We start from the raw sequence: 19,085 nt of genomic DNA, 5'->3' as shown, positions 1-19,085 counted from the left end.
GCCTGGACCTGCCTGGCCCAGAAACAGCTGCTGTGGGAGGAGGAGGCGGAGGGTCCCCCGGAAGGTGGCACTGCCCCACATCGCAGGGCCTCGTGGACCCGTGTCTGCGGTGGGCCTGCGGGGCGTGCTGGGGAAACACAGACACCAACCGGATGCTGCTGGTCACCATCACCTGCCTGGAAAACCTGAATGCGGACCCGTGTGAGACTGGGGTGGTCCCCGTACAGCTTCCTGTCACCTGCTCAGGACTCAAATCTGGTCCTATGACCTGGAGCCACAAGGTAACGACAACAATGATGATGATGGTGGTGGTGACGGTGGGGACGGCGGTGGTGGTGGAAGTGATGAGGTTGCGATGCTGGAGGTGGTGGTGCTGACAACGGTGGCGGTGATGGTGCCGGTGCTGGTGCATGCTGGCGTGCTAGGCCTTCCAGAGTGCCACACGCATTCTGAGCACGGCATGTGTTTGTCCGTTGAATGCAGACGACCCCAGCCCCGTGGGTGGCTTTACTTCGGTTGCCCCCGCTTCACAGCCAGGAGAGGGCAGCTAAGTAATTTGTCCAAGGCTACTCAGTCAAGAGGCAGAGAAACAGTACACACTCAGCTTGTGATCCTGATGTGGTACTGACGGTCGAGGTGACCGGAGTGGGGGCAGGAACAGGCACACATTCTTGAGCAGACACAGGCGGGCACAGGAACCCTGACCGGCACTACCTGCACAACAGCTGCCGCTCCTGGGGGCTGCCCTGGGCCTACTAAAGGGGCTGAGCCTGACAGTGTCCTCAGGTGCCAGGTCCTCCTGCCCGCCTCCCCACCTTTGTACTTCCTGACCTCTGGCCCTTCCCCAACCTGGAAGACCCCACAGGAAGCTTAGTGAACAATTTACCCCATGGGCAAGAGGCGAGGGGTCTGAGGGAGGTGGCTCAGCCCCCTTTAGCCAGCCTGGAAGTGGGCTGGGGACAGACAGGTGAACCTCTGGTCTAGGGCCTCTCCCACAGCTGCTGGCAGTGCCAGGCACAGCTCTTGGACGCCCCACAGTGGCTGCTGGGGACAGTGCAGGTGCCGTGAGGCTACCCCTAACGGAGGCTCTTGATATCTGCCGGCCCTACTGGTGAGAGGCCTACCTGGCTCCCTTCAGGGACCACGTGCTCCAAGGGGGGACCTGGGACTTCAGACAGCACGGTTTCTTAAGAGAAGGGCTCATCCAGATGTCACGGGGCACAGAATTTCCCCTTGAAGAACTTGGTCTTGGGGGGGTGCCTGGGTGGCTCAGTGGGTTAAAGCCCACCTGCCTTCGGCTCAGGTCATGATTCCAGGGTCCTGGGATCGAGTCCCGCTTCGGGCTCTCTGCTCAGCAGGGAGCCTGCTTCCTCCTCTCTCTCTCTCTGCCTGCCTCTCTGCCTACTTGTGATCTCTGTCAAATAAAAAAAAAATCTTAAAAAAAAAAAAAAAAAGAACTAGGCCTTGGGACTCTGCCCTAGTGGAAAGTGGAAAGGAGTGTGTATACCTGTTTGTGTCCTACAGTTTTTTTTAAAAATTGTGTTAACAATAAACATGAGGCACCCAACTGGCTCAGCTGGTGGAGGGAGACTCTTGACCTTGGGGTTGTGGGTTTGAGTCCCACGTTGGGTACAGAGATTACTTAAAAATAAAATCTTTAAAATAAAACACAAGTAACAAAAAATCTGCCGTGTTAACCATTTACGGGTACTGCTCAGTGGTACTGAATACATCAGGGACGCGCCACCATCCCTGCTGTCCCTCTCCAGGACTCTTCATTTTGCAGAACCGAAACTCTGTCCCCATTAAACATAACCTAGTTCCCCTTCCGCAGACACCGGCCTCCACCACCCTCCTCTCCAGTTCTGAGGACTCCAAGCACCTCCAGAAAGTGTGACTGAGCAGGATTTGTCTTCCTGTGACTGGCGCATTCCACTCCATGAAATGTCCGCAAGGTTTCACTATATGCATGTGTCATGACTTTCTTCCTTTTTAAGGCACAGTAACACTCCCTTGTACATGAAGACCGCACTGGTTCATCTGCTCATAGGCCAGTGGGCACAGGGGTTACTTCTGACTCCTGAGTGGCACTGCCGTGAACAGGTGTACAAACATCCCTTTGAGATCTCGCTTCTTCCGTGTATACACTCAACAGTGGACTTGCTGATCATCTGGTAATTCCTTTTAATTGAGGAGCCACCATGGTACCCCACGATGGCTGCAGACGTTGTATTTCTACCACCAAGGGTCAAGCGTTCCGGTTTCTCCACACCCATGCCAACAGTTGTCTCTGTTGTTGCCCTCCTAACGGGTGTGAAGTGCAATCTCATTGGGGTCTGGGTCTGCGTCTCCCTCGTCAGTGAGGTGGAGCCACACTCGCCCGCTGTGGAAGCAACAGCTTCCTGGCTGTTTGCACATCTTCTTTGGAGAAATGTCTACTTTTGATTCGGGTCGCTGGCTCTTCTGTTCCGTTCTTGTTCTCTATTCTGGATATTGATCCCTTATCAGATGTATAATGTGCAATATTTCCTCCCACTCTGTGGGTTGCCTTTTTACTTCATTGATCTTGTTTTTTGATGTGCAAATCTTAAGAATTTTCACGGGCTGCCATCTGTCTCGTTTTTGTCCATGCCTTTGGTCTCCTATCAAAATCACCAAGTCCAATACCATGAAGCTTGTGTTCTACGTTTTCTTCCAAGAATTTTATAGTTTTGGGCCCTTGATCCACTTTAATTTTGTATCGGGGTCGGCTTCATTCTCTTGCACGTGGATGTCCCGATTTCCCGTTTCATCGTTTGTTGAACAGACAGATCTCTGCCCCGGTGTGGTCTCGGCAGCCCGGCGGACAATCGTGGGACCACACGTGCGGTGTATCCCCGCTCTCTACCGCGCCCCGTGCTCCGAGGAGACCCTCTGCAGACCTGCCTCCCTTCCCGCGCTCTGGGCTCCAGCTGCCTCCGCCTCCCGGCTACAGAATCTCGCCCTGACCAGGCCGAGCCGCGCCGACGCACGTGCAGCCCGGCCGGCCGTGGGAAGCCCCGACCACGAGCAGGTCACGTCCGTGCACGCGTGGGGCGGCCCGCAGGCCCACGGAGTGACCGCCCAGCGGGGGCGGCCTCAGCCGGACCTCAGGGGAAGGGGCAGCAGACGCCCTGCTCCCAGCACGGCCCTGCAGCCCGCGTTCCGGCCAGGCCCAGAGTGAGGCGGGCAAACGGTGCGTGCGGCGGGCTGGCCCGGCGGCGTGTCCTGGGCGCCCGCGGACAGCGACTCGGGCCAGGTGGGCGGCGCGGGAGCCGAGACCGGGCAGGGCGAGGCGGGCGCGCGCACAAGCCCCGCAGCGCTCAGCTCCCGCAGCCCCTGCGCGCGCGGCCCGACGGGCCGGAGCCGAGAACGCCGCGGCGGAGGCGGGAGCCGCGGGGCCGCCACGCGCAGTCCGGGGGCTGCGGGGCACCGGTCCGTCCGGCTCAGCGCTGCCCCGCCCCCACCCTCGCGGCGCCCCTCCCGGCGCCGACCTCCGTTTCCGACCGCGGGGGACGCCCGCACCCGCCGCAGAGGGGACCCGGCCCGGCCCGTCCGCGCCGCGCCCGCCGCCGCCTGCCCACACGCCCTTGGGGTCCCAGCGCGCCGGGGCCGCGGCCACTTCCGCCGGCCAAGGGCCACGTCGCTGCTGCACGCCCCGCCCCGCCGCCCCGCGCACGGAGGCCCCGCCCCCTCCGCCGGAAGCGGAAGTACACCCGACAGGCCGGCCGCGCGCGGCGCGTCGGGACCCGGAAGCACTCCCCGAGGCCCCGCCCCGCCTCCCCATATTGCTGCCGGGGGAGGCCGCGCTTCCTTTCTGCGCTCGCGCTCGTGGTGCCGCCAGCAAGTGCGTCGCGCGGCCGGGCGGGAGGGGCGGGAGACCCGGGCCGGGGGCGCGCGGGGGGTCCCGGGGGGGCGTGGGAGACCCGGGCCGGGGGCGCGTGGTGGGGGACCCGGGCCGGGGGCGCGCGGGGGGTCCCGGGGGGCGTGGGAGACCCGGGCCGCGGCGCGGGGAGGGGACACGGCCCGGCCTCACGGCGCCGCGGGGTCCCGCAGGCTCGCCCTCGCCATGCAGAACGACGCCGGCGAGTTCGTGGACCTGTACGTGCCGCGGAAATGGTGAGCGACCTCCGCCCCGGCTCCCGCCGCCCCTACGGCTCCCGCCGCCCCGAATCCCGCCGCCCCTGCAGCCCCCCCCCGCCCCGCCGCTCACCGCGCCCCCCGTCGCCCGCAGCTCCGCCAGCAACCGCATCATCGGCGCCAAGGACCACGCGTCCATCCAGATGAACGTGGCCGAGGTGAGCCGGGCGGCGGAGGGCCAGCCCCTGCCGGGAGGACGCTCCCAGGGCGGCCCGCGGGGTCGGTCATCCCGGGGGCCGCGGTGTGGGGCGGGACCGCCCGGCGGTCTCCGTGACAGCCGGCGCCGACTTGCAGGTCGACAAGGTGACGGGCAGGTTCAACGGCCAGTTCAAGACCTACGCGATCTGCGGGGCCATCCGCCGGATGGTGAGTGCGGCGCCCCGCGGCGCTGAGAGCCCGCGGGGTGCACGTGCGGCCGCCGGCCTTCCTGGGGTGCGGCGGGGGTTGGGGGCTGGGAAAGGGCCACTCTGGCCCCTAGAGGACCCCCCTCCCTCGCCGGGCGGTCAGAGGGGAGGCCGAGGTCGAGCGGGCCGAGCTGGGCCGCCGCGGGGGCAGAGGAGACAGCCGGCCCTGCTTCTTCCAGGGCGAGTCCGACGACTCCATCCTCCGACTGGCCAAGGCCGACGGCATCGTTTCCAAGTAAGTCAGGGCTGCGTGCGGGCGGCCCCGGCCTTTCCAGGAACGCGGCTCTAATGCTGTCCTTTTGTCCTAGGAACTTCTGACTGGAGGAGATCACAGAAGCGGGGGGTTTGTCCTAAATAAACAGTGAAACCCACTTGTGTCGGTCTGTTCTGGGACGGGCTGCGCTCCCCTGGCACCAGGGTCGGGGCGGTGGCGCTTGACGAGGAGGGGCCGCTCAGCAGAAAGGAGACCACCAGCCCACGGAGGACGTTGCAAAACCACGTTTTACTTGGAACCAAACACATTACTATTTGCACACACGTCGTGACATGACGGCACAGTGAGGTCGGGGAGCCCGGCGCGCACGTTCAGTCCACAACCCCTACGAGTGCGGAGAGTGTCCGGCCCTGAACCTGCCGCGGGTTCAGGCGGAAGTCCGCTTCAATACTGGCTTTGCTGTGGTGACCGCGGAGTCCCACAGGACAGCAGCTTTTCGCATGGGGGACACAAGGACACGCCAAGGGAGAAGTTCCTGGTTGTCCGTGAACACGTCAACGGGTCACGTCTTTGTGGCTCTAAGGTTGCCTGGAAGTTCCCCGGGACACATGTCCTCAGACGTACACTTGGGGGTGGGTTCCTTGCGGCACTTGTGACCCGAAATACCCTTGAGACACAGGTGGCGGGGCAGGTTGCTATCCAGAGGGGAACCTGCACCCTCCCCTTGGGTTTGTAGGGGCTAAGGGGCGGCGCTGAGGACAGGGAGGTGCTCCACGATAAATGAGGTTGGAGCGCGGACTGGGCTTTGGCATTCGTGCTGCCTGGAGAGGAGGAAGGAACAGGTGGCCTGTGGGCGGACGTGGGTGCCCTAGTGCCATGGTGAGGACGGGGGTCTCCATTTCGCAGAAGCACCAGTTTGGTTTGCGGGAGGATGGGTGGGGCTGTAGCCTGGGCCCTGTGACCGGTTCGTAGGACAGCAGTAGGGGAGCAGCTCAAGAGCCCAGCCGACATGGTCATCGCTGACAGCAGCTGACCCAAGGCGGGAAACTCCTTGGTTCTTCAGTGTTTGGTGGGGCAGCACACGGGAGAACCAGGTCACAGAGTGTGCAGGAAGGACAGACCTGGGAAAGCAGAACACGGGCCCTGGTGGGCATGAGGGGCACAGGCTGCACACAGGTGACTGCCATTACCCAGTGGGCTCCCTTCATGACAGCTGGGCCTATAGCTCCTGCCTGGGAAGAACCCCTGTGAGCACTAACCCCCTTAGGGAGGTGGTGCCATGGGGTACAGGGCCATGGGGGAGCCCATGTCCTGCCTGCTTGAGGACCAAGTGTGGTTTCAAGTCACAACTTCAATAGATCTCGTGTAACCATTTTTCTTCCCTTAAGACCCACAGAACCAAATCGCAAGTAGCAATAAATACGCTTTTTCTCCGTCACAATATTGCTTAGGAAGATCAAGAGCCAAGAGCAAGCAATCCAGTCATCCTGAAGGTCCAGAGTGTTGTAGGCAAACAGGGCTTCCGGCAGGGAGGTGAGGGTCCCCAGGGACAGGCCAGTGTCTGTGCCGAGGCCCTCTGGGTTGTATGACACTCGGCACCAGGATTTCACAGTGACACGATGCTCAGAAGAGTAGCAAATGAGAGAAACCGGAGTCTGCTCCGGTTGGCTTAATGTAATGCCAGAGCTCCGCCTGTGGATGCAGGGGGAGGCGGGCGGGCATCCGCAGAGGGGCTGCTGGGCGGGAGGGTGCCAGGCCGACGGGCTGTGGGGGTGCATCCCCGCAGCCCAGCCCAAGGCTTCATTACATTAACTTCAGCAACGTCCGTGTGTTGGGGAGGGTGTGGGAACCCGGATCTTCACTGGTGGTTCGTGGAAGACGCAAGGGTGTCGTGGAGCCGGGCTGGCCACTCTCAGGCACGTGGCAAAGAACACAAAACCTCCCACCTTGTTCCTGCGGACACACTGACAGGCTCTCAGGAATACACGGACACAGTGTGCTTTGGAACAGAAATAGTGCCCCTGCAAGGATGCGAGGGTGTGGCGACAGTGGCCTCAGTCACAGAGGGCAGGTGAGTCCCCGCCAGGCGGGTGCCCCAGCTGGGTGCCGAAGTGGGGCCTGGTGGGCGTGCGCTGCCTGCAAACACCTCCTGGGCCCACGCAGGTGCCTGCACCGGGGCTGTGTGGGCAGCGGGGCCGGCCTTGACTAGAACTGCTGCGTGAGGCGTCGGTAATGAGGTAACACCTGGCTCTCAGGAAGGTAGAGTGCGAGTTCCAAGGCCACCAGCACCGTGAACTCGAACCCAATCAGATCCCGTCTGTTGAATCGGAACCTTTCTTCCAGCTTCTGCATTGAAAAAGCGAGGTGGTTACGCGCGAGGCCCGGCTCTGGCTCCCGCCCAGGGCAGCAGGTGTGGGCCTGGCTCCCGGTCCCCGGCGTTCCCGGAGGGCAGCCTGGTCTGGGGGAGGGGGGCGTACTCACATCGATGAGCTGCTTCACCTCACCCCTGCGCAGATCGCTGCTGATCTTGGCTGCGAGCAGCACGCACGCGCCGGCGCACAGCTTGCGGTTCTGCTTGTTCAGTTTGCCCTGCAGGACCAGCTTCTCGAAGTACACGTACGCCATGGATACGGTCACGGGCTCCAGGCTGCACTCCTCAGAAAGGTTCCGCATCTCGCGCTTCAAGCTGCGGGTGACAGGGATGCCCGGTGCTCAGGGGCCGAGGAAGCAGCCACCCTCTCCCGGCCCCTCGACGGCGTTCTGGGCGGCGGGAAAGCCCTCTCTTTCCTGCGGGCAGTGCGGCCCAGCACTCGGCTTGCAGCTTGGCAGGTGAGCAGCTGATGTCGGGCGCCCGTTCTCCCAGCTGTATGGGCTGGCCCGCGCTGTGTCCAGGGGACGCTGGACAGAGGGCACAGTCCCTGCTGTCCTGTGGCAGCGGGGAGGACGAGGCAGGAGAAAACCACCCACAGAAAGGCCCTGTGGTGCAGACACGCTGAGGCAGCGTCTAGACCTCAGTGAAGCCCTTACGGGTGCTGCTGGGGAGGGGACGGTGGGACGCAGTGGGGTCAGAGGGGCCCAGGGCAGGACACGGAGCCGCTTACTCGCCGTGAGGTCTTGGGCCAGCCTCGTCGGCCCTCGATCCCGCCCATCACGGGGCTCAGTGCCCACCGCCCGTGCTGTCCTGGGCACCCGGGAGGAGGGCTTGGAGGTGTGGGTAGGAGAGGCCTCGAGGCAGCCTGGCCTGCGGAGGTGGTAGTGGAGGACTGGGGAGCTGCTGCTATTGGCCTGGACAGACGGCGGAGCGGGGAGGAGCTGGGGGGCACACGTGGTTTTGTCAAGCTCACAGGACCTGCCGGAAATGGGGGCAGGAGCCGGGAGACCCTGCCTCAGCGCCCTCACCTCCGGATCTTGCTCAGGGTCAGTTTGATATGCGGGAACTTCTCTCGGAAGGTCTCATTCATGTCCTTCTTGAGGTCAGAGGGCTTCACGTACTCGATCACCGTGGTCTGCAGAAGAGGCAGCAGGGTGGGGAGCCCGCCCCGCGCAGGCCTAGGGGCCCACCCGCCCGAGGCCCTGGGGGGGTGACTTCAGGCCGGCCTGGGTCTGCGATGCCAGCACGCGGTGGCTTCAGGCACCAGCTCTGCCAAGGACACGCCTCACGACCGAGAGCACGGAGTGGGCAGCTTCCTGCCACCAGCGTGCGTGCTGAAGGCAGCAGTGACCCCAGGGCACCCCTCCGGCCTACAGTGTACTCCGTCCTGTCCTGAGGTTCTGCTGCTGTCCTGGGGGGGGGCATCCAGTCCCACCCTGGCAGCTTGCTGTTGGCCGGCCCCCGACCCGGGGCCGTGCAGGGTGGGCACGTGGTGGCGCTCACCGTACCATGTAAGAGGCGAAGATGAGGACCCTTTTGTGCTTGCCGCAGGGCCACTGCGGGTCGTCCAGCAGATTGGGATTGTATTCCAGCACGTCCCCGGCGTCGCCGCCTGCAGGCAGAGGGCAGCCCTGACCCACCACGAGCCCCCAGCTGGGGTCTGCGGCCTGGGAGGGGCTGCAGGCCAGGCTTCCCTGCCCCTGAGAGCTGGGTGGAAGGAAGGAGCGCTTGACAAGGAGGGGCCCCACGGCCCCCAGCCCCCTTGCCATGGCTGGACACGGGATCTCTCCAGTGCCCAGTCGGACGAAGCCCAGGCTGTCTGCTCTAGCGGGAGTCCCTTCTCCTGACCCCGCTCCCGAGCGGGGTGCCCTGTCCGGACTGGGACCCTGGTCGGCCGCCTGCTGTAAGCCCAGTTAGGGCACATGAGGTTACCTAGTTCCGTGCCAGCTGGTGCTGACTTGGCCGGGGCCGGTTTGTATCTTGAGCCTGGCAGAGCGCGGGGGACGCTGGGCCGGGGCTGGGGCGGCAGGCCGTGGCCGTCCGTCTTGTGTGTGACCAGGGCGTTGGTAGGGTACAAGAACTTGGCATAAGACACCACCTGGTGACAAGGGTGTCAGGGCTCAGTCCCGATCGCCCCCGGCCTGAGGCCAGAGGTTCAGCAAGCTGTCCCGTACGCCTTCCTGTCGCAGGAAGGCCCCGCACAACTGCCACCCTTGCGTGGGTGAAGAAAGACCTACTGAGAGCGGGTGCTCCCACGCAGCCCCGCGCTGGGTGCTGCGCCCCCGGGGTTAGTATTCTCAATAACAAGAACATTCCCGAATGCCACCTTGCCGCCCCGTGTGGGATCTGCAGCATAGGAGCCTCTTCCCTCCCTCTGACCACCAGCACAGAGACGGCACCCGGACACCCTCACCTGGCTGCTGAGCGAGGCTATGGGGCCGTTTTCGGGCTGTGGGGCTTTCTCCCACTGACACCGTGCATTTTAGAAGATTCAGGGGGAAACACAGCTCCATGTGTTTATTGCTTTGGTGAGCGCAAGCTCCGTGCCCCCCGAACACCTCCCCCGCCCACGGCCCACAGCCACACTTGCCTTCCCGTCTGCTCCCAGCTCAACGCCCTCCAACTCAAAGACCATCTCAGAAGACACGGAGACGCCGCCCGACGGGTGCCTCTGCTTCTGGCTGTCCACCCTCAGGTCACTGCAGCGCAGAGGATGGGAGACGGCTGCCGCCCTCCCTGCCCCTTCCCAGGCCCATGCACTTCCTGTTCGAATACTCTAGAGGTCGGCAGTAATGGAGAGGCACTGACCTCTGCCCGAGGCCACCCACTTGGCCAGCTGGCCCAGGCCCGTCCCGGGGGAAGGGTTCCCCATGGCCATGCCCACTCCGACGGCCATCTCCTTCCTCCCGAGCGATGCACGGGACACAGCGGCCTGAAGCGCGCATGAGGGCGCAGGGCAGCGGCCCCACGAGCAGCGTCCCCGGCGTCTGCCGTAAACAGCTCACACAGAGCCAACGGTGCGGACACACCCCTGCTAGGGAACCAGGGCCCAAAGGCCTTCAGAGTTCCTGGGGAGCTGTACCAGAGCTGACGCCGAGCTCGATGCCGCCCTGGGCCACTCACCTGAGCCGCAGGCCTTCTCCGTAGGGCAGGACCGAGAAGGCCGCACATAGGGACCGCTTGGCACAGATGAGCACGATCCTGGGGGGAGGTGCTAGTCAGAGCAGGTGGGAGGCGTTTCTGGGAGAAAACACCTTCTCCTCTAGACTAGGGTGACACGAGCTGCTGGCTGAGACCATCGCACACCTGGGCCCGCTGAAGCCCCCCAGCACACAAACCCGCCTTGGGCCTGCTCCTTGTCACCAGCACGAGCCCGTCACCCTGGGGGTCATGCTTGGGGGGGGTGGTGGTCTGGGCCACGCTAGGAGAATACAGAGCTCCCCAACCAGGGCCACGGGGTGGACACTTGGCAGCATGGCCTCCAGCAGGACGGGCAGTGGGCTCAGATGTCTCAGGGCAGGCGACAGGAATGCCTTAGGGGCCCCCTGCAGTGCCAACAGACACAGGAGCCCTGAGGGCCACCGCACCAGGCCCACCCCCCGGTATGGGGCAGCGGCATCCCGGCTTGTAGCTCAACCACCCACTGTGTTTCCCAAATAAAACCCAGGCCTCCTCTCTCAACCACATGGCATCATCACGCCTGTCCTGTGTCCCTTCACCTGGGCTACCAGAGAGGGGGACAAGGCAGATCCCCAGCTCCTGATCAGTGCGAGGGGGACACGGTGGGCAGCTCCAGGGCTGCAGGCGGGGGCCCCGGATTGGATGGCAGCCCTGGCCGTGGCACGCGGCACCTGCTGTTCCTGGTGTCATACTGCCTCATATTCTTGATGAAGTGGGTCTTCTTCAAGCCTTTGTGTCTTGGGGATCCGGATATGTGCTTGGTTCTGCAAGGTAAAAACCAGATCACTCTCTCCTCCTTCGAGACCTCCTCCGGCCCCAGGTCTCAGACACCCTTACCTTTGAACCGAGGCACATCCCACAGCGTCTTCCAGGAACTCGAGAGAACAGCGCTGGGAGACGACTCGCCGTCTGTAAGAAGACAGAGCAGGGCCTCAGCTCACACCTGGGAAGGGGCCGCTCTCAGGCCCAGAGATGTGATCTCAGGAGTCTCCCCGCCAAAGGGCAGCCCTAGCCATCGACTGGGTCAGGAGCCTGTCTGGGGTGAGGTCTGAGCCTTGGGTAGGGCCACCCAAGGACCAAGAGTTTGCCAGAAGAATCCAAGGGGGACCAGCACCCTGGTCTGCTGCCCGTGGCCTCCTGGAGCTCAGCCCAGCACGTTCTAGGCATCCTCTCTGGCCCAGGATTGGCAGGGCCGGCCAGGCTCACCCACAGCAGGCTGAAGGAACTGCACCGAGTGCTCACAGCCTCGCACCCCATTGTCAGGGGAGCTCCTCAAGCCTGAGGGCCCAGAAACCCTATGTGGCTGCACTCTCAGGTCATGATCACAAACCCTGGTTACCGACACCCAGGCCACCCCTGTGGTCACCTGTCGACCTCCTCGTCCTTGTGACGTGGACGTGCACAACTCACTAGCAAGGGCCTCTTGTGACAAAGCTATGCAGATGGGCCCCAAGTCCACACACGTTCCCAATGAGAGGGAGGATCCCAGAGACCTCGGCTGTGGGGTCCACGAAATTAAGCAACACGGGCCAGCATATGCCAGACACCCCGCATGTCTAGAGTGTGAACTGAGCCCAGGCTCCTGCGGAGGGGAGCAGGGGAGGGACACGTGGCCGAGGAAGCCACTTCGGGGAGCTGTAGCCTGCCCAGCAGCAATGCTGTCCTCCCGCAGGACCCTGGCTGACGGAAGAGGCCCAGCGTGGTCAGGCCACCTCACCAGGCAGAGGTAGCCTGGAGTCCTGGGAGGAAGGAGCCAGGGGCACAGGCAGTCACCATCATGTGCTAGGGGCCCAGCCCCACCTTCTGCCATGGAGCCACAGCCTACAGCAGCCCAGAGCAGCTGGGCACCTGGCCCGGGTCGCACGACCCGGGCAGTCCTGGGGGCTCCAAGGCTGTCACCTCGAAGCTACAGCCCAGGCTCCACGTAAGCCTTTAAAATGACCGCGGCAGCACGATCTCACTGAAAAGCAACAAAATTGAACATGGCACAAGCTCCGGTGAAATGCTGGGTCTCCCCCCACGGCCCTGTCTCCAAAGAGGGGCAGCGACCTCCCTCCGCAGCTGGCATCGGGGGAGGGCAGCCGCCTACCAGACAAGTGCTTGGGGTGACGTGAGTGCTCGGGTCAGTCAGGCAGGGGACCCGGGCTGCGGCCGTGGCCTGAGGACCGGCCGAGGCGGGGGAGGGGTGGGGAATGGGCAGCGGGAGGGGAACGTGGGCGGACATCCAGCGTCCTAAGAAGCCTGCGGGGGAGGTGGGGGTGAGCAGGCGGGAAGGCAGGCCCCGCGTCAAGGAAAGCTGCCAACTGGGGACAGCCCGCGCGTGTCCCCGGAGGTGGCTGCGTGCGGCCCCGCGGGGCCGGCCTCCGAGACTCCGTGGAGCAGCCCCTGCGGCTTCCTCAGAGCATTTCCCAGGCGGTGTCCCAATGGCTTCTGCACACCCGGGACCTCGTCTGCAGGGCCCAGCCGGCAGCGACCTCCACAGAGGCCCGGCGCGGCACACGGTCGCTGGCCCGCTGCCCGGAGGAGTGGCAGGCACGACGGGGCCTCTGCTGCCTTGCTCTCGCCTTCTGGAGATCCTGGGATGGTGCCAGCAGCTCAGCTCACCAGGCTCTAAAATCTGTTCCCACCTCTTTTGCAGGTACCTCTCCCCCGTCGCAAGCATTTTACACAGGCGCTCAGCCCTCACGATGACTGCATGTTATTACTCTCTGTTGACGTGTGGGGAAACTGAGGCACAAAGCGGGCAAGCGAACTGCCCGAGGTCACAGCTGCTCAGGTGGTACCAGGACCCGCGTACCCGCAGGCGGCCCGTGCGTTTGCCAACGGCAGGAGCTCAGCCTCTCTGCCCCCTGCGGCCCCCGCGGGGCTGGCTGGAATCGAGGCCACCCCTCGGGCATGTCCTCGGGTGCTTCTCTGCTGAACGTGGCCTGCGTTCCCGGTGGGCTGTCTGAGCTGCGAGGAAATGCTTGCAAGAGTTCCTGTCACTGTGCCTGGAGCGGAGGCGGTCTGCAGGGGCACACAGGCCACGGGAGGCCCCGGCGTGCAGGCCTACTGTGCTCTCATGATCAGGTGGACGTGCAAGTACTGGGAGCGGGGCCCAGCGTGGGGTGTGTCCCCACCAGCAGAGGGTGGAGTGATGAGCTCCTGGCTGCAGAACATTCTGGAAGGGGAGCATCTGTGGGCAGGAGAGAAGCAGCCTGCACTGCACGCTCCCAGGGATCCCAGGCTCCTTGGGTGTGGAGGTGACCGTGTGTTGGGTGGCACCTGGTCTGCAGGGTTCCCAGAAAGTGAAGGTGGTTGGGGAGCTGGCAGTCAGGGCCCTGGTCGTGGACGTGCACGACCGTCTGGGGGCCGCCCCGGGTGGTCAGGTGGGGCCTACCCCTCCCAGAATGTGGAGTAGCCCAGCCGCGCCGGGACAGCGCCCCTTTCAAAAGAAACTGCTGGGCAGTCAACCTCGGGCAGTGGTTCCTCTGGAGGAATGTCCGGTCCCTTGGTGAGTCCCGAGGTGACACCACCATGGCTCTGCACGGGGTCCCAGCACGGATGAGCTCCAGCCAAGGGTGCCCTGCTCAGCCTCTGGAACCTGCCCCCCAGGAAGGTGTCTGTGCAGGCAGCAGGCGGGACAGAACACGCCGGCAGCTCCACCTGAAGGTCCCCGCTGGAGGTGAGCAGCGTGGTCAGCAGGAGGCCGGGCACGACACACTCTCATGTGCCTAGACGCAGATGGAAGCTGGCATCTCGGTGCGCCGGGGTGGGGGCCGGCTGCAGAGAGCTTCTAGGGGACGGGGCGAGCTGCCCCCAGAGTGGGACACGCATTTTATACCCCATCTAAAAACACCACCACTAACGAACAGGCTGCAAAGAACAAAACCTGGGTTCTCTGTCACCTGCGCTGCCCCTTCCCCTGACCCCGGCTGTTTGGGCAACACAAGTCTCCCTGGCCTAGGAAGCCTCTCTGCTGAGCCACGGTCAGGGCAGGGTCTGTGGGACGGGGGCTACTCGTGGGCGACTGGCCCGAGGCTGCCTGCATCGGACTCTTTGGGGAAGAAGGGGCCAAGGGTCCGTGGGAGAGGCTGTCGGGAGGGCGCAGGTGGCCGCTGCACGGACCCGGGTCTGCTCACTCTCCCGCCGGCTCTCAGAATTGCCATCCCCCCAACCCCAGCTGTGAAACGGTCCTGCCAACACGAAATCACCACTAGAGTTTCTATCATCTAACGCCCTCTGTCACTGCAGGAGTGCCCGGCCAAGGAAAGGCTCCCACCAGAGGTCTGTTTGAGGGCTGAGAGCCACCCAGACGGAGTGAGGGGCCAAGTGAAGGGGTCAGACCAGCTGGTGTGGGCTGCAGAGTATCCCCGTGCCCACGACTGGGGACCCTTTCCTGCTCCGTGCCTATGTGAGCACGGCACCTGACCTCACAGACCCTTGTACATACTTGTCCAGGGAGTGGTGGTCCTGGGCACTCCACCTGGCCAAGTCCCTGCCCAGAAAAGCACAGACTCCATGTTCTAGCTGACTTGGAGAGGCCTGAAGTGCCCCGGGGATGGGATCCGAGCTGTGGCCTCTGGGGGCCAAGTCTCAGCAAGGCCTTTGAGCTGCCACAGGACGATGTGCCTCTGTGCTCTGCCCTCGGTAACCATCTCCAGCTGTCCTCCGGCAAGAACCCCAAATCAGAGCCGTAAGTGAACCGCCGGCTGCGACACTCAACTTGGTTTAATTTGCACAGGAGCTTGGCGGCTTCGGGAACACAAAGTGGCTCCTGGCCAGTGTGGCAGCCGCAACCCCAGGCCCGTCTCAGAGTCGCTCCGGTGGGAGCCTCCAGAGTCGCGAGGCGCTCTGCTCCCAGCAGATGCAGCCACGTCCCTGGCCTCCTGGCAGTGCCCCTGGCTCCTCTGTCTTGTCCCCCTGCCCTGGACACTCAGGAGGGCTGTAGTGTGCTGAGCTGTGCCCCCCCAGGTGTCAGCAGGTTACCCGGTGAGTTCTGTTGAAGTCCCGAACCCCGACATCTGTGACTAGGACCCTGTTTAGAAACAGGGTCTTTGCAGATGCGACCCAATGAAGAGGGGGCCCGTCGGGTGGGCCCTGACCCCACGGCTGGGGTCTGTTCAAGGAGAGGAAAGGCCGGGGTGGGACACACACTCACAGAAGCACCAGGAAGACGGAGTGGAGAATGGACGGACACCTGTGGCCACCCGGAGCTGGGGGAGGCAGGAAGCCTCCTTCCCGGGGGCTCCCAGAGGGAGCACAGCCCTGCCCCGTCCCCGTCTCAGACCTGCGTCCCCCAGGACGGCGAGGGGAAGCGCTGCTGCAGCCCAGGGTGCCCAGCTCTCGGGGCTGTGCTCAGCAGCTGTGCCTCTCTGGGGCTTTCTAGGAGAGGAGGGTGTGGGGCCTGGCGGGGCCGGCCGAGGCCTGGAAACCTGTTTCTGCCAGCTGGAGGGGCCCAGAAGCCCATCTGCTCGCCTCAAGTGACCGCGGTGTCAAAAGGAAAGGAAACGCCGTGTCAGAGGTTCTAGGAGGGAAGTGTGGGCACCAGTGACTTGCTCACTGGCTTGGCAGGAAAAGCCACACCGGGCTGAACCCTGAGGGTGACACAATTTCCCCGTGTGGCCTGAGTGGGAGCACTCACCGGGCAGCCTGTCTGCTCACCCGGCCCTGGCCAAGGCCGCCCTTCGCCCGGCCCTTGAGCTCACGGGACCTCACACAGCCCCTCAGGTAGGTAGTCCAGAAGGCAAAAGCGCTTCACAGAGGAATAAACTGAGACTCCTGCCCACGGTCACAACAGAGCCCCTGACAGGTAGACCTAGGATGACAGCGGGTCTGACCACTGCACGCGTGGCACGGACTTTAGGAGGAGCCCTCACTGGCCCCTGCTCCGGAAATACCACTGATGCTCGGGCTGAGCCGGCAGCTCGGAGCCTCCGGGCTTGGCTGACCGGCCCTCACGCACTCTGCGACGGCTCCCTGTGGGCAGGGCCCGGGAAGGAACGTTCCGCACAGGCAGGTCCGTCCCCAGAGGGCGGGAAGGCGGGAGTGGCAGGAGGGGCTCGCGGCCTGGGCTCGGGCTATGGGCGGAGGGACACAGGGATGGGGGGGTGCAGCAGGACAACCCAAGGGCACCCCGATGGACCCCATGTCCCCACCCCACGCCAGCGTCCTCCCAAGCTCCCAGATGTGGGCGGGGCGGAGCACCAGCAGCCCCTGCGGCCTGGCGGGGTTCCTGCTCACAGGCGCCGCCTCCAGCACCCACACCCCCCTCAGGCTCTTCCCTAGAGTGTGGCTGCAAGGGGCAGGGTGCCGGGGGCCTGGTTTGGAGGGTCTGGCCCGCAGAAGGGCTGCCTGTTGGCAGAACAGAGAGCCTAGAACGAGGCGCACTCTGCCCAGAATGCACACGCCCCCAAGGTGGAGGTGGCCTGGCGCCTCTCAGCAAGCTCGGGCCCAGCAGCAGGGGACACCCCTTCCCTCTGACGCCCCCTGACTCGTCACACCACAGAGGGACTCAGAGACCCAGTGGGACCTGGGGACCATCCTCCGGGCTGACTCCACAACTTCGAGGAAGAGGCTTTGGGGCTCTGTTTTTAAAATGGGCTGATTTCATCGGTAAAACAGCTTTTTCTTAATACTGGCCTCCTCCTGCAGACGCAGCCTCCCGCCCCGGGGACGGCAGGAGCGAGCTGCCGAGCTGCTGTATTTGGGCCCGGAAGATCTCCTAGCTTCGCTTAGACCCTACCCATCTATGCGGCCCGGGCCAGGCCTGTTGGTGGCACGGGTTGGGTCCACGGGTGCCCCCCGGCCTGCCCAGAAGCCAGCGGCTTCCCCGCAGAGCTGGAGATAACTTCTGCCCTCCGTGCGACGGTGACCGCGGGATGCGCCGACCCGTGGGCCACACGCGAGAACTCAGAATGTGTGGTCAAGAAGGGACAGCCAAGCCTGCAGTCTGGACTCACCCCGCCATCTTCCACGCTGAGGACCCGGGGTTCGAGGCAGCCGTGAGGACCTCCAGGGGAGGAGAGCAGCCTCTGAACCCCAGGGACTCGAGGCGTCGGCCCGACCATGTGGGCCAGCCAGCCGGAGGGCTCCGCGCTCAGCCCCTCCCAGCACACCCGCGGGGGCTGCCCGGCAGCTCTGTTCTGCAAAGGCTAAGCACTGCCCTTCCAGAAGGACCGCGACAGCGGCCAGTCCTGAGCCCCAGGGTGAAGGTGGGCAGGGGGAGGAGAGGGGAAAGCCCCAGCGTCTAGAGGAAGGTGCCGAGGGGGCCGGGAGGCCCAACGCTGAGCTCTGCGGCCAGCTGAGGAAGGGTCTCTGGGAGAAGAAAGTGGGGTGTCTGGCAGCCAGGGGCCATCTGGGCACAGGCAGCCTGGAGGGGCAGGGCTCAGGGGTGGGTGCTCTGGGGCGGGCCGAGGGCTTCCTAGAACTGGAATCAGGGCAGGGAGAGTAAGTGCAAGCTGGGAACGGACAGGGCCAGGGGCACTGAGCTCAGAGGGGCTGGGTGGGGAGGACAGCAGTCAGCATGGGGGTCACGGGTGGGCCAGGGACCAGCAGGCTGGGAGGCTGGGAGGTTGGGCCGGCACAGACGGCCACACGGTACAGTGCAGGGAAGACCCGAGGCTCGTCCGGCTCGAAGAACGTTCGCAAGGAGACACACAAGGGATGCTTGGGAGTCCCTGAGTCTGGGGACTGGGAGGGGCGTGTCCAGAGCTGCCAGGGCTGTGTGTCTGGGGCTGACAAGGGCTGGGGGAACCCGAAAACTGAAGGAGGCTGACAGGGTCAAGGGGGCCATGACCCCTGCGTCTATGGAGAGGGCCCGAGGGCTGCTGACCCCCACATCTGTGGGATTTTGCCTGTGGGACCCAGGCAAAACTCTTCCTCGTGCTGGCGAGGCCCAGGATACCCCAACCCTGTGTCTGGGGCTCCCAGGGGAGCAGGGTCCCCTTCTGATCCCCAAGTCATGCGTGACCCTCTGTCATGGGCTCCCAGGGCCCCAGGTGACCCTGGTCCCCAGGTCCTATGCAGATGGCCCTGGACCATTTCGCCGCCGTCCCCTGGACCGGGGACCCTGAGGTCACCCCGACCCTGTGTCCCGGCTGTCAGGTCACCCCAGCCCTGAGCGGATCCGGCGCGGGGTCCCACTCACCTCTGGCGTTGCCCGTCCAGCCCGAGGCCCAGGCCGAGGCCCAGGCTGGCGGGCGCGGGGCCGGGCGCCGGGCTGAGCAGGCCCTGGGGCGCCGACGCCCTGCCCGCGGGACCCGGCAGCCCGGGCAGGCCGGCGGGGGGCGCGGGCGGCGGCGGCGGCGGCGGGGGCGGCGGCGGGGCCCCGCGGGCGGGGGGCTCGGGCCCCGGGGGCCCCGGCGGCGGCGGCGGCGGCGGCGCGGGCGGCTCGCGGGCTTCGGCGGGCGGCGGCGGGGGCTTCTCCCCGCCCGGGTCCAGGCTCGGGGGGCGGCCGTCCAGGGAGATGTTGTTGAGGAAGAAGAGAGCGGCCTGGCGGCGCCGCGAGTCCCCGCGCCTCCGGAGCGCCTGCGGCGGGGCCCTGGCGGCGGGGCCGGGGCCGGCGGGCGGCGGGGCCCTGGCGGGGCCGGCGCCGGGGCCGGGGGCCGGGCTCGGGGTTGGGCCCGGAGCTCCACCCGCCGCGGCCGCGGCCATCGTCCGACTGAGCCCGCCGGCCGCCCGCCGCCGCCGCCCCACCCGCGCGCACGCGCCCGCGCTGGCCGCCCATTGGCTGAGGCGCGTCCACATGCAAATATATTGCTGTCGCGCTTACCCATTG

At 64.9% G+C, this 19,085-nt stretch overlaps 2 protein-coding genes across 3 annotated transcripts; one reads left to right on the top strand and one right to left on the bottom strand.

Moving 5' to 3' along the window:
- Nucleotides 1–3,752: 3,752 nt before the first annotated feature.
- RPS21 (ribosomal protein S21) lies at nt 3,753–6,584 on the top strand. Of its 2 annotated transcripts, none has more exons than XM_059188629.1 (6): nt 3,753–3,865; nt 4,075–4,137; nt 4,253–4,316; nt 4,453–4,524; nt 4,742–4,797; nt 4,871–4,895. In XM_059188629.1, the coding sequence occupies exons 2-6, from the start codon at nt 4,088–4,090 to the stop codon at nt 4,878–4,880; spliced, it is 252 nt and encodes an 83-aa protein (XP_059044612.1). In that variant the 5' UTR covers nt 3,753–3,865; nt 4,075–4,087; the 3' UTR covers nt 4,881–4,895. The 2 variants fall into 2 exon arrangements, with proteins under 2 accessions (XP_059044612.1, XP_059044613.1); XM_059188630.1 differs by having other exon boundaries at nt 3,758–3,865; nt 4,742–4,812; nt 4,887–6,584.
- On the bottom strand, nt 6,136–18,996 carry CABLES2 (Cdk5 and Abl enzyme substrate 2). Its single transcript, XM_059188627.1, has 10 exons — nt 18,456–18,996; nt 11,165–11,236; nt 10,999–11,091; nt 10,271–10,348; nt 9,738–9,846; nt 9,080–9,245; nt 8,656–8,759; nt 8,176–8,282; nt 7,258–7,462; nt 6,136–7,122 (listed from the first exon to the last, which is right to left on the bottom strand). The coding sequence occupies exons 1-10, from the start codon at nt 18,959–18,961 to the stop codon at nt 6,982–6,984; spliced, it is 1,581 nt and encodes a 526-aa protein (XP_059044610.1). The 5' UTR covers nt 18,962–18,996; the 3' UTR covers nt 6,136–6,981.
- Nucleotides 18,997–19,085: the final 89 nt, after the last annotated feature.

Source organism: Mustela lutreola, chromosome 9 (genome assembly GCF_030435805.1).
Source record: "Mustela lutreola isolate mMusLut2 chromosome 9, mMusLut2.pri, whole genome shotgun sequence".
NCBI lineage: Eukaryota > Metazoa > Chordata > Mammalia > Carnivora > Mustelidae > Mustela > Mustela lutreola.
Note: the sequence above shows the minus strand (reverse complement) of the source record. Positions and strands in the feature narration are given on the sequence as shown.